This window comes from Acipenser ruthenus, chromosome 23 (genome assembly GCF_902713425.1).
Source record: "Acipenser ruthenus chromosome 23, fAciRut3.2 maternal haplotype, whole genome shotgun sequence".
Classification (NCBI taxonomy): Eukaryota; Metazoa; Chordata; class Actinopteri; order Acipenseriformes; family Acipenseridae; genus Acipenser; species Acipenser ruthenus.
This window is the reverse complement of record NC_081211.1, coordinates 4,861,396-4,873,147: the sequence shown is the minus strand read 5'-3', so window position 1 is coordinate 4,873,147 and position 11,752 is coordinate 4,861,396. Positions and strand designations below refer to the sequence as shown.

At 40.6% G+C, this 11,752-nt stretch overlaps 1 protein-coding gene across 3 annotated transcripts in view; it reads right to left on the bottom strand.

The window, feature by feature from the left end:
• Positions 1–280: 280 nt before the first annotated feature.
• Positions 281–11,752, bottom strand: part of LOC117413281 (ribosomal protein S6 kinase alpha-1) — a 53,313-nt gene continuing 41,841 nt past the window's right edge. For all 3 annotated transcript variants that reach the window (XM_034022227.3, XM_034022229.3, XM_034022226.3), the window contains 18 exons: positions 11,319–11,399; positions 10,557–10,636; positions 9,879–9,985; positions 9,187–9,224; positions 8,146–8,288; positions 7,364–7,434; positions 6,063–6,151; positions 5,788–5,852; positions 5,080–5,182; positions 4,544–4,674; positions 4,151–4,276; positions 3,827–3,916; positions 3,002–3,160; positions 2,061–2,222; positions 1,832–1,908; positions 1,141–1,258; positions 866–1,003; positions 281–664 (listed from right to left, as the gene is read on the bottom strand). In XM_034022227.3, the coding sequence (XP_033878118.1) occupies positions 542–664; positions 866–1,003; positions 1,141–1,258; positions 1,832–1,908; positions 2,061–2,222; positions 3,002–3,160; positions 3,827–3,916; positions 4,151–4,276; positions 4,544–4,674; positions 5,080–5,182; positions 5,788–5,852; positions 6,063–6,151; positions 7,364–7,434; positions 8,146–8,288; positions 9,187–9,224; positions 9,879–9,985; positions 10,557–10,636; positions 11,319–11,399 (1,901 nt within the window). In that variant the 3' untranslated portion in view covers positions 281–541. The remainder of the gene's footprint in view (positions 665–865; positions 1,004–1,140; positions 1,259–1,831; positions 1,909–2,060; positions 2,223–3,001; positions 3,161–3,826; positions 3,917–4,150; positions 4,277–4,543; positions 4,675–5,079; positions 5,183–5,787; positions 5,853–6,062; positions 6,152–7,363; positions 7,435–8,145; positions 8,289–9,186; positions 9,225–9,878; positions 9,986–10,556; positions 10,637–11,318; positions 11,400–11,752) is intronic.

Genomic DNA, 11,752 nt, shown 5'->3' with positions numbered 1-11,752 from the left:
AACCTAGGCAGACAGTGAGACAGATATAGATTTACATTGGTTTGATGCATCGCCACGCCTTTTGTGGTTCATGTAAAATTCCAGTGACCATGACTTGTGCCAACCTAAAAACCTTGAACAGTAAATTGACTTCTATGGATTTCCTTTTATTCAATCACTAAAAGTGATTTCCTTGTGCTGTTTCAAAACAACTGGGACACTACAAGTGCTTAATGCTGCCTAATTTAAAAAAAAAAAAAGATAAAAAACTTAAGAAAAAATATAAATGTTCATTGTTTGAAAAAAAAAAAAAAAATACAAAAACGAAAAAACAAAAGCATACTTTAAGCAGGTGTTCATCACATCAACACATACTGAAATGGAGGCATGCTGTTGATAAATTATAAATCTGAAAGACCAGAACAACCACACTGACTCATGAATAATTCCTACTCTGCTGTCAATGAAGCCAAATAAAACGACACTGAGAGTCCGTAACGCGCACGCTGTCGGGAAGGCCGCTGGGGAGGGAGCCGTTGCCATGGTGACCTGGCTCAAGCCCTTACAGGGAGGTGGAAGGAAGTTTCTTTACTCTTCTCTGTGCCAAAATGGAGGCCTCAATGGGCTTGAGATGAGGGGTAGGCTTGGAAGTCTTCAGGGCAGAGTATGTTGCAGCCATGGCACCCTGTAACAGCACACATCAATATTAGTGGTGAAATCGTCAAATCTCAAAGCCGATTATCACACACGCATTTAAAAATTGACAATAAAAATCGATGCATCAACATTTTATTTTTCAAAAAAAGTTTTTTTTCAATAACTAACTGTGCATAACAGTTAAATGGCAAGGCACAGCTTGCATTGAAATGAGAACACTTTCAGTTACCTTGACAAGTTGGGCGTCCTGGTGCTGAAGCTGGTTCTCAGACAGTTTGTCCCGATAGATGATCCAGGGGTGTTTCAGGACCTGTTTGGCTGTCAGGCGACGGTGAGGGTCTATGTGGAGCATCTTCGACACCAGGTCCTGAAATCAGGACATGAGACCACAATATTAGCTTACGAGACAGAAAGCCCCTTATACCTACACACCAAGGAGACACTCATTTGCTTGCACACATATTTGCACATTGATATAAAAACCCCAACAATGTGAGCACCCACCCTTGCAGCTTCAGACACTGTGTCCCAGTTCCCTCCCTTGATGTTGAAGTGGCCACTTCCAATCCTGGATAAGATCTCATCTGGAGTGTCGTCGGGGCCGTTGGCAAATGGAGTGTATCTGGGGGACAGGAGTAGACAGGGCTTGAAGGGGTGTCCGTGCTGGGGGAGGTGGGCTGCTGGCTTTTAAGACTCTCGTCACCTTATATTTTATTAAGAAAGTACTTTTATCATATTACCGGTGAATTGGAACAAAACAGTCATGAAAAGTAACCATTTATTTCAATACAATATGATTAAATTTAACTTGTGAAGCGAAATCAAATTTATCACGCCATGAATCTTCAATATTACATTTTTCAATGGACTAAAAATTTAAAAAAAAGATATATGAATGGTGGTCAACATGGGAGTGGGATAATTTTCCATTCCAATTGGAACGATTAAAGAAACAGCTGCTTATATTTGTGCCGACTGCTGCTCTCCACAGAGGCTAAGCAAAGCGGTCAGCTTTCTCAACAGCTCTAATCACCAAACACCAAGCAGCTGTTTTTCTTCAACAGCTGGTTCTGGAATAAGAACGTCAATATGTTAAATATAGGTCAAACAACAAGAAGATTATTGTGGTGGCTAGGCATAACTAATGCAGTAACAGCACTAGATGAGAAAGAGATTGACTTCTTATGCATCATACCCTGCTAGCATTGTGTACAGCAATACCCCCAAGCTCCACACATCACAGCCCTCATCGTAACCTCTGCGCTTTAGAACCTAGGAAAAAAAGATAACCACAGCTCAGCCAAAGGCATTGTTGAAAGTCAATAAGATCAGCCTATATATATTTTTTTTTAAGCAACTTGCAAAACAGAATTTCCATCCTGCATTCCCTAACAAATAGCTCCGGCCTGTGCCAGGAGCCTCACCTCGGGCGCTACAAAGTTGGCCGTGTAGCAGGGTGTCATGAGCAGCCCGTTGTCGGCTCGGAGCTGCTTGGCGAAGCCAAAGTCACAGATTCTTATGGACTCGGGGTTCCCGGACTCATCCACATAGAGAATATTGCTGGGCTTCAGGTCCCTGTGCACCACCTGGAAACAAAAAAGCATTCATCTGATCAGTATGGTTTTGCTTTTAAATACTCCCAGAACAAAGCATCAGTTTGCTAGACAGCTGCCATTAAAACTAAATCAGACTGAGATTCTATGAACAACTGCCACTTTTTCTGCACCAAGCACTTTGTAGAGCAGGCCAATAACCTTTCACCACCAAACATAAAAAAAGTTGATTAAAAGACTAAAAATAAAATATAAAAAAGAAAGACCCTGCACCACCAACTGTTTTTTGCATTAGAAATTTTAAACTGGTTGCTGTGCTGAAGCGATCTGCCATCTAGTGGACATCTGTGAGATGCAACAGCAAGGAAATAGACACACTATCCCAATCACTGAGTTCTTTATTTCTACTGTCCAAAGTTTAAATGTAATTTTCATAATGTATTAACCATTACAAAAAAACGAACAACATGTTAGTAAATTTGAATTATGAATAAAACAAGAAAAACAATAATGTAATTCTACAGTAAATCCACTTTGAACAAGATATCCATGCAGTCTTGAAAACTCGTCTTAATCAAAATAAACGTTTCTTTTTCTTCTAATTTCCCGCACCAGTAGACCCCATACAATTTCCTCTTCACAACACTATCTTGTGATTCACTTCCTTCCTCTAGTTGTGCAAACAATACACAGATCTGTATCAGAAAAAGTGTTGTACTACTACAAGAAACGGCTGCATGTTAGCCACTAGACGGTTGTAAGTGATCTCACCAGTAAGAAAACAGCAGTGTTAAACAGTGCTCTCCCCTTACCCCTTGACAGTGGAGATACTCCACAGTCTTCGTGATGGTGTAGAGGACAGCGCTGGCCTCGCGCTCAGAGAAGTATTTCTGCTTCAGGAGTTTATCCAGCAACTCCCCTCCTCTCATCAGCTCTGTCACCAGGTACACCTGCTTCCCATCATCGTACACCTGCAGTGAGACAGAGAGAGAGAGAGCGAGCAGAGAAGACAGCTTGGTTACTGGGGAGACAACCAGGCAATGCCCACAGGGTCAAGTTTACAATACTGAGCACCTACTGTTGGGACAGATATTTACAGAGATGGAAATAACATTCCTATTGCACAGCAGTTCCACCCATTTCAGGATTTACTAAAGCTTGATCAGTCACAGTGTGTAGGTAACAAGCTCAGGTGTGTCTTATTAAACTCACAGTTAAACCAGTCCATTTGGTCTCATTTCCATCCCTGATTTAACATTAGTTCCCGTTCTTGTTCCCTTGCTTTTTTGTGGTGTTTGCGATCATTCGTTCTGGGTTCTGTCCATTTTTCTCTAAATCTGCCTTTACTTGAATTTGAGCTTGTCTGGAGAACCCTAAATGCTGGGTAATAGTCTTCCTCATTCCACTGAATTAATAGGACAAAATATATTTCACACTACTCACAATATAGAAGCCGGGTAAAAGGCAGATTTAGAGGGAAATGATAACTCATTATTGGACTGACTGAACCAAGAACCGAAAATGTAACAATGCAAAAAAAGCAACTTACTCTTTAAATAGGAATTGCTGTACAGTACTTCCCCTTTCATCTTCAGATCAAACATGAAAAAAAGCAACAACAACTGTACACTACTCACATCTTTCAGTGTGAGGATATTGGGGTGCTGCCCATATCTCAGGAGGATTTCAACCTCCTCACAAGGGTCCCTCTTACTCTTGTCAATTATCTGAAGATGAGGAATGTAAAAGGGAGATAGAGTTTAGGGTTACAAATATATACACTCATCAAAAATCACAGCAAGGCCAGCATTTCCACCAAAACAAACAAACAATTGCACAAAAACTGTAGTCAGCATTAGACTCTGTCTTTACTAACTTTGGCAGTTCTTATAGTGGTGTTGGGGTATTTGTGTCCCATGACTGGAGAGAGGTGCTACAAGCAGTTTTCAGAAAGGACTCACCTTGACAGCGTATTCTGTATTAGTTGTCTTATGCACGCAGCGTTTGCAGACAGAGTAGGATCCTACTCCAATATCCTCCTTCACGTTATAGCCGTCATTGAAATGGAGGTTCTTACCATGAAGTTGCTGAAAAGAAAAAAAAATAACTGCTTTTGATACATAGTTTACAAGAGGTGGTATACATGACGTGTCACCTAAGGTTTCACACGGTTCAACATACACTTGCGTGCGAGCTATATTTGAAAAAAAAAATTACTGTACTAAAAACTATTAGGATTTATTGCTACAGTATTTACCATTTCCACATGGAAACTTTTACAGCCTTAATCTACCTCTTCTCTAGTTTTATCTCGGCAGAGATAACGATGGGTTCCAACACAGTTTAAGTTCTACCTGGACCACAGGATGCAGGGGTTTCAGTTCCTGCACTTCATTGCCCTCGTCTTCCAGCATTCCTGTGGCTACGAAGCTGAACCCACGGAACAGCTGGTGAGCCCCAGCACTCGGAGGAACCCCAGGGGAGTCTGCAGGGGGGAAAACACCCACATAACTAAACAAGGCAGCGTCCCCCAGTGAAAAGGGCAGACTGAATGGTTTGATTCTTACTGGTCTACACCTTTAACACAACGCTATCACTGAAAGAATCATGTGTACCAAATGTAAAAGACGCCATCTCAAAGCACAGGGTCTACATCTTGTGATATGGCTAGAGGTTGAAACAAAGTAGCAGTGGAAGTGCTAACGGAACAGAAAAATATACATGATCACTTGCTTACTGACAGTTTCAAGTCCCATAGACTCTAATCTTCACCAGTTAGGACAACAACCTGTTCAGATTAGTAATTAATTTGTGCCATACTAAATAAAAAGGCCTTGATCATAAAACTGTGATTAACTGGTGGGGCGTCTCCTGTTATAGCAATACAGACCTTTGGGTGTCCGGGAAGTGAACTCAGAGTCAAAGTAAAACGTGTCATCTGGCCTGGCCACAGCTGGTCTGAACGGTGGTTTAAGTTCCTTGCGAAACAGTTTCTGTAAAAAGGGGGAACAGAAAGGGAAATAGAAATCATGTGCCTGTTTTATAAAAAGAGTTAAAGCAGAAGGAATTCAGACAGATTTTAGATGTAGGTGCACAAGCTCCCTCCTTTCTTGAAACCTTCTTGTGAGCCAGACAGGCACACTACTCCTGCTGTTTGAGGTTACAATACACGAATCATTACGACTCCGACAGTAACAGGATTTCTACATGTGTTGGGTGCGAGTGACATCAGACTTGCTGTCTTTCTTTAGATATGTCACACAGAATACCGATTTCAAGCACATGATTGACTGGGTATTGATCATCCGTAGAGCTCTGGTGTTTGCAGTTTTAGCTGGCCTATTATATATTAACATAAGTTAACAGAAAATAATGTACATTAGCTGTTTAACAGTTATTGAACAGTTAATAAACATAAAAACAGCCCTTAGAATAAAGCACGACCAAAAGAAACCCTAAACATCTAAATCCCAAGTTGAAAATTCCATTGTTACACTGTTTTCTCAGGAAGAACAGGAAACTATACATGGTTTAAGTGATGTGCGTTTCTTTTCATGAAAGGCGGAGGACCGACGACACTGCTGAAGCCCACACTTACGTTCCAGTCTATGGTTGAGTAGAAGACATGCCGTTTAATTGCCTCAGCGCCATCAGTCCCAGCTCCTAGAAATCAAAAGTGTTACAACACAATGAAATTCACTTTCATTTCAAAATGTGTTTTTTCTGGTCATTGTACAACTGAGACACAGCAGAACCATTAGACACTGAAGACCATTTCCGACAGTTCTGGAACATGGTTATTTTCTACTTCATTCCGCACAAAAAGATGGTTACAGCACCCCTGCTGGAACAAGTTAACATCAAGATAATTACCCAATCTGTTTGCTGGATTCCTTTTGAAAAGAGCTCGCAGTAAACTCTGAGCTTCAGCACTCAGAAACTGGGGCATCCCAAGCTTCGCTCTGCAGGAGTGGGGGCAAAGAAATAAAACAGAGGTTTAACCAGCCTGTGGAACAGTGTGACACAGCAGTACTGGGACAAAGATTCACTACTTGAAATGAAATGTACTCAGTGGCAAAAATGACCACGTTTGCATTTGTTCATTCTAAAATTCATAATATGCTGAAAGGAATCCAATGCATAAATGACATCTGAAAGGAATCCCATACTACTAGACTGAACAGTGTTTCGTCTCTTTCTTTACTAGGTGATTTGATGCAGTACAGGATTTATTTTATTCCTGGGAAATTGTTTTACTGTAACATGGCACAGGATTACACTTTTGTTTTCCAGCCAATTCAAAATTAAAGAATATTTGTTTGGATTTTGAGAGAATATTCAAAACACGAAAAGACGCATGTTTGTCCCAGCACTATAGTAAGGATGTGGCTCAATATGCTGCAATTTCCTTTAGACATTTCACAAAGCTTGATGGGGAGTAAACAGAAATAGTTGCATGAGAAAACATGCGCAGGTCAGAGGAAGCCAAGCGTTTCTGTAGCAGCAACCTGGTGCAATGACTGATGTAACAGACAGCTGGCACAGCATGCAACAGTCTTGAGTTAATATCCTATTTCCAATCGCTTAGTCTCTAATTAATCAATCACGACAACACAGGGTCAAGGTGCATCTTTCATGTAAATTGTGCTTACTCACAGAATAAAGCATAGTCTGAAAGACCTCAGCTATGAGAAGAGAATAAAGGAATACAATATGTGTTTAAACAGACAGCCCTCATGCATCTAGGTGTTGAACTACAGGGACCCTCCCAACTCCTACCACTGGAGAACACCAGCACACAGAGCACTGTCAGACACCCAGTGGAAAGATCTCAGCTTTACTATGGCCAAGTCCATCTCCAGATAGGAACCCAATCAAACACCTTTGGTACTTGATGGATGTCAACCTTCAGAAACGTCTGCCTGAACCCAGCAGTGTTCAAGCCCTCGAATAATGGCACAGCATACCCCAGGAAAAGGCAGCCACTCTCATTCATGGCCAATCAGGTCCGTGTTTAAGGCTAAAAGGACTGACCCACAAGGCATTAACTGATACCAGTGATGCCGCCTGTGCTGCTCTGTTTCAGGCACAGTCTATATCTCTGTGTTGCTGAATGAGGCCAGATGGAACAAGCTTGGCTGCTATCAGTACTGCAGGACAAAGGGGTTTCTCACTTGAGGATCAGGTTCATTGTCTCCTTGCGATCCTTCCCTTGGAACGGCAGGGAACCCGTGAGCATCTCAAACTGTAAAGAAGCACAAAAAGCAACATTCAATAGACACGTTGCAACCTGGGATTTCAATAAAGCACGGGGTATCTTCTCTATTTTATTTGTATCGCTCAAATACTCTTAGGATTGGTACTGTGTGTTAAGATATCTTCCTGCAATGCATCAAACTACTGTATGAACTAAATTAAATAAAAATGTGTCAATTTAAAAAATGTTGCTCTAGGCAGACAAAGCCATGCAAAAAACAACAAAAGAATGATATTTAGTACACTGTACACATTGGCGTCCATTCCCTGGGAATCGGACGCATGTAATATCAAAGCCCTACACAGCAGGCATTGCCTGCTAGATAAAATTGCTAGACGAACAGCAAAGTCAATTATCTCCAGATTATGACAGCTGGATATTAAAGGCTATTAGAAACTAAACCAAAAAATGCTTTTGTGTATGAAGACGTTTTTTAAAGAGATTTCTAAAGAACTACTGGAATATGTAGGCCTTACTCGGAACCTGACTCTAAAATGATCGGCAAGGTTTATAATACAGGGATGGGAATAAGACTCCTATTGCATAGCAGTTTCACCCATACCAGGTTTTAATATGTGTATAGGTAACAAGCTCAGGTGTGTCTGTCTCATACTAAAACCAGGGAAGGAACAAAATGCTACGCAATGGAGGGCTTGCTTCCATACCTGTAATACATTATTTTTATTCAAACATACATACCATTAAGACTCCATAAGACCACCAGTCGGCGCTGTGGTTGTGCCCCTGCCTGTTCACCACCTCTGGGGCCATGTACTCCACCGTCCCACAGAATGAGAAGGCCTTCTTCTCGTGGTCGATAGCCTCCTTACTCAGGCCAAAGTCTACAGGAAGGAAACACATTGGAACTCAGTACACAGGCATATAAGGATTTTCAATTAAAAAAAAAAAAGTGTTACTGAAGCACAATTATTGAACACCATTGAAAACACAAAGTAACAATAAGAGAATTAAAAACAAAGGAGTTTTCACAATTACGAAACTGATTAAGTTTATTTTCTTTAATATGCAACGCTCACGGTTTGGTGTTTATTTTATTCTCTCATTGCTCCTCATGCATTGTATTTTATTGTCAGTATTTATTGCAAATAATCATGAGAGAAAAATAGAATTCACACACAAAATATGCTTCTCATAACAGGGATGGAAATAAGACTCCCATTGCACAGCAGTTTGATCCATTACTGGTTTTACCAGGTGTCTAACAAAACACACCTGAGCTTGTTACCCATACACCGTGGCTAATCAAGCTGGTCGTAAAACCTGGAATGGATGACATTGCTATACAACAGGTGTCTTATTTCTGTCCCTGCAGAATAACACACAAGTTAAGGGCGAGAGATTTCAAAAATCGCTATTTCAGCCAGGTTCACAGCAAGCCCCTGAACAGAAGGTCTACAGACAGACAAAGAAATTAAATACAAATTTTTAAAAAGTACAGCTTAAGAAATCGAGAGCCTCAGCTCTTCTTTGGATACAAACGTTATTGCAATTGCTGTGGACTTCAGTGCACAAATGTATCCTGAAAGCACCCTTTTTAAAAAATATCTATATATATTGCTCATCTCTCTTGGGAAACTAGTTGTGTTCCTGTGTACTCGGATAGTTATCACTCAAGGTTGCACACATGCAGTTTCATCATCAGTGGTCAGAAAGAACAATACAAAACTCCCCAAAGAAAAAGCACCCGGTTTAAAGATAGAGGGTGTGTTACTTCCTTACCTGTAAGCTTGATGTGTCCCACTTCATCCAGCAGGATACTAAAACAAGCAGATGTGAAACGTTAGCCAATGCTCCACTCAAAGTTTTTAGCTTACAAAAGAACTGCAGTAAATCTTCCCAGCTGTGCCCTTCCGCTCGCTTTCCAAGTTTGAAATGTGCAGTTTCGATGCTGTATGTTCTTTATATGTAGTGCATTTATAAATTATCTTAAATTGAAAATGCATGCAGTTTTAAATTAGGTTTCACAACTGCACATTCGAGATCTATAAAGCCAAAGGAAGTGCGCAACAAATGTGATTCCTGGAATTATTGTGTTAGCGACAGCCACTTTAACACTGAAACAGATATATCATCCGCCTTGCTGACTGCTGTCTTCCTTTGGCACACCATTTTCTAACACCTAACCCCAAACCTCTCATCCAAACCCTTATTATATCTGTGTTGACAATTTCAGTATTTCAAACCTTTGTTCACCAGGACAGCCTAACAAGATGCATTTAGGATGTGGGTTGTGGTTAGGATAGAAGCCTATAGAAGTATTAAAGAAACATATATGTAAATAAAAACGTTTTAATATCCCTAGCATCAAAAGTACAGAGAATACTAATAAACTATATAGGTTACTAACAGACATCTTATAGGGTGTAGTACTAAGCAAGGTATTCCAATGCACAGTACAGTATTAGACTTACTTTTCGGGTTTGAGGTCCCGGTAGATGATTCCTACACTGTGCAAATGATCCAGGCCAAGGGCCAGCTCTGCCAGGTAAAATTTCACGTCTTCTTCTGTAAACATCACCTGCAGGGGACAACAGTGGTGGAAGCTCAGTGGGTAGTAGGCTTGCCTCTCTGTCAGAATCTCACAGGTTAAAACACTGCAGTATGTGTGTGGGTGGGTGTGTGTAATCTATCTATCTATCTATCTATCTAATATATATATTTTTTTAATCATTTTAGGAAGCTGACATTAAGTGAAATGAGTTTTGTAATGCCACCTAGTGTTCTGCCTCTTTGGCTCAACTTATTGACAATACGCAACAGTGCTCTAGATGGTGCTGGGCAGGCAATAGGAAATAAAAGAGCAGCTCCTGAAGTTCTAGAACCTTAACACAGAGCAAACGCAATGTTAAGTTACAATTGTTTAATTCTGAAGCACTGTGTTAAAAAGGTTTTCCTTCAGCTCAGAGTGTCTTGATATTCTGACAAATGAAACTTCAGTACAAAGTCTAGTGTTAAAGACAGACAAGACAACTGCACATGACTTGTACTGTAGTTTCACTGAATTGCTGAAAGGGGTTCCCTTACTTATGCAGACAGGCTCACAGGGTCTAGGACCCCTAATGAAAATGAATACTGAAGGTAGACGATACCTCTTTGGAGAGCCTGGTAAAAAGATCACCTCCTCTGAGAAAGTCTAAGATAAGGTAGAGCTTCCCTTCGGTTTGAAAAGCTGGAAAGAAACAATGGGAAAAATAAATCAATATTCTCTTTTCATAACGACCAAGGGATCCGCAGAATGTCCCACAAGTTTGTGTAAATAGACGTGGGAGTGTGGCTACCTGTCACCAATGCATCAAGCTAGTTGAGCTAAACCAGTCATGTCTTCAGTCATTCCTTTAGTTACAAAGAAGACTGTATGCATGGGGGTGCCCTTCGGCTGTAGGCTGCATTTGGTAGACTTAACCCCCCATAGGTTTTAGAGGTGTGTGCATTCTAAAATAGAAATGTACACGCGATGTGTCAATTTACAGCAGCCGTTTGTTTCTCAAGTATGTATTCTATTTTAAAATCAGTCCTTGCAGATAGTGGGGGGTCGTTTTCAGTTTTGATCTTTAGACTAGACAATGCTACAGACAGAAGCAACAAACTAGTACATTACAGGGGTGCACATACTAGCTTTATTAGTCACAATGTTTAGGTAACAAGCTCAGCTGTGTCTTATTAAACTCATAGTAGAACCAGGAAAGGATCACACTGCTGTGTGATGGATGTCTTCTTTCCATCCCTGCATTACACTTGTACTCTATTAGTTTACTGTAGTGCAATGACTCTCTGTAATTTGATCAAATCCAGCATTCAGCACAAGCAAGTAGGCTGTTTAAATGAAATTCAGCATGCTTTCCATCACTCACCGTAATGCAGTTTCACAACAAATGGATGGTTCACATCTGCCAAGATGTCCCTTTCCATTTTCGTTCTGACTCGATCCCTCACTGCAGTAAAGAAAAAACTAAATGTATTGAATAAAATGTACATTTATTTATATATCTATCTATTAATCTGACACCTGTTTTTCAACCCAACTTTATTATTTATTTCTAAACAGTCGCCCTTGTCCAGAGCGACTTATAGTTGTTACAAAATATCACAGTACAAAATACCACCTTAAAAATATATATATATCACAGTACACAGTTTCAACCCTCCTTCCTGAGCAGGATGACCAAAGATCAACCCATTCCCTGAAGTCAATGACCTAATTTTATCCACGAATCCCATGTTATAAAGCTGCTGAACCCTAGAGACAAAAGTCTAGCCTGGGAAGCCTAGACTATCCTGGGTGGGA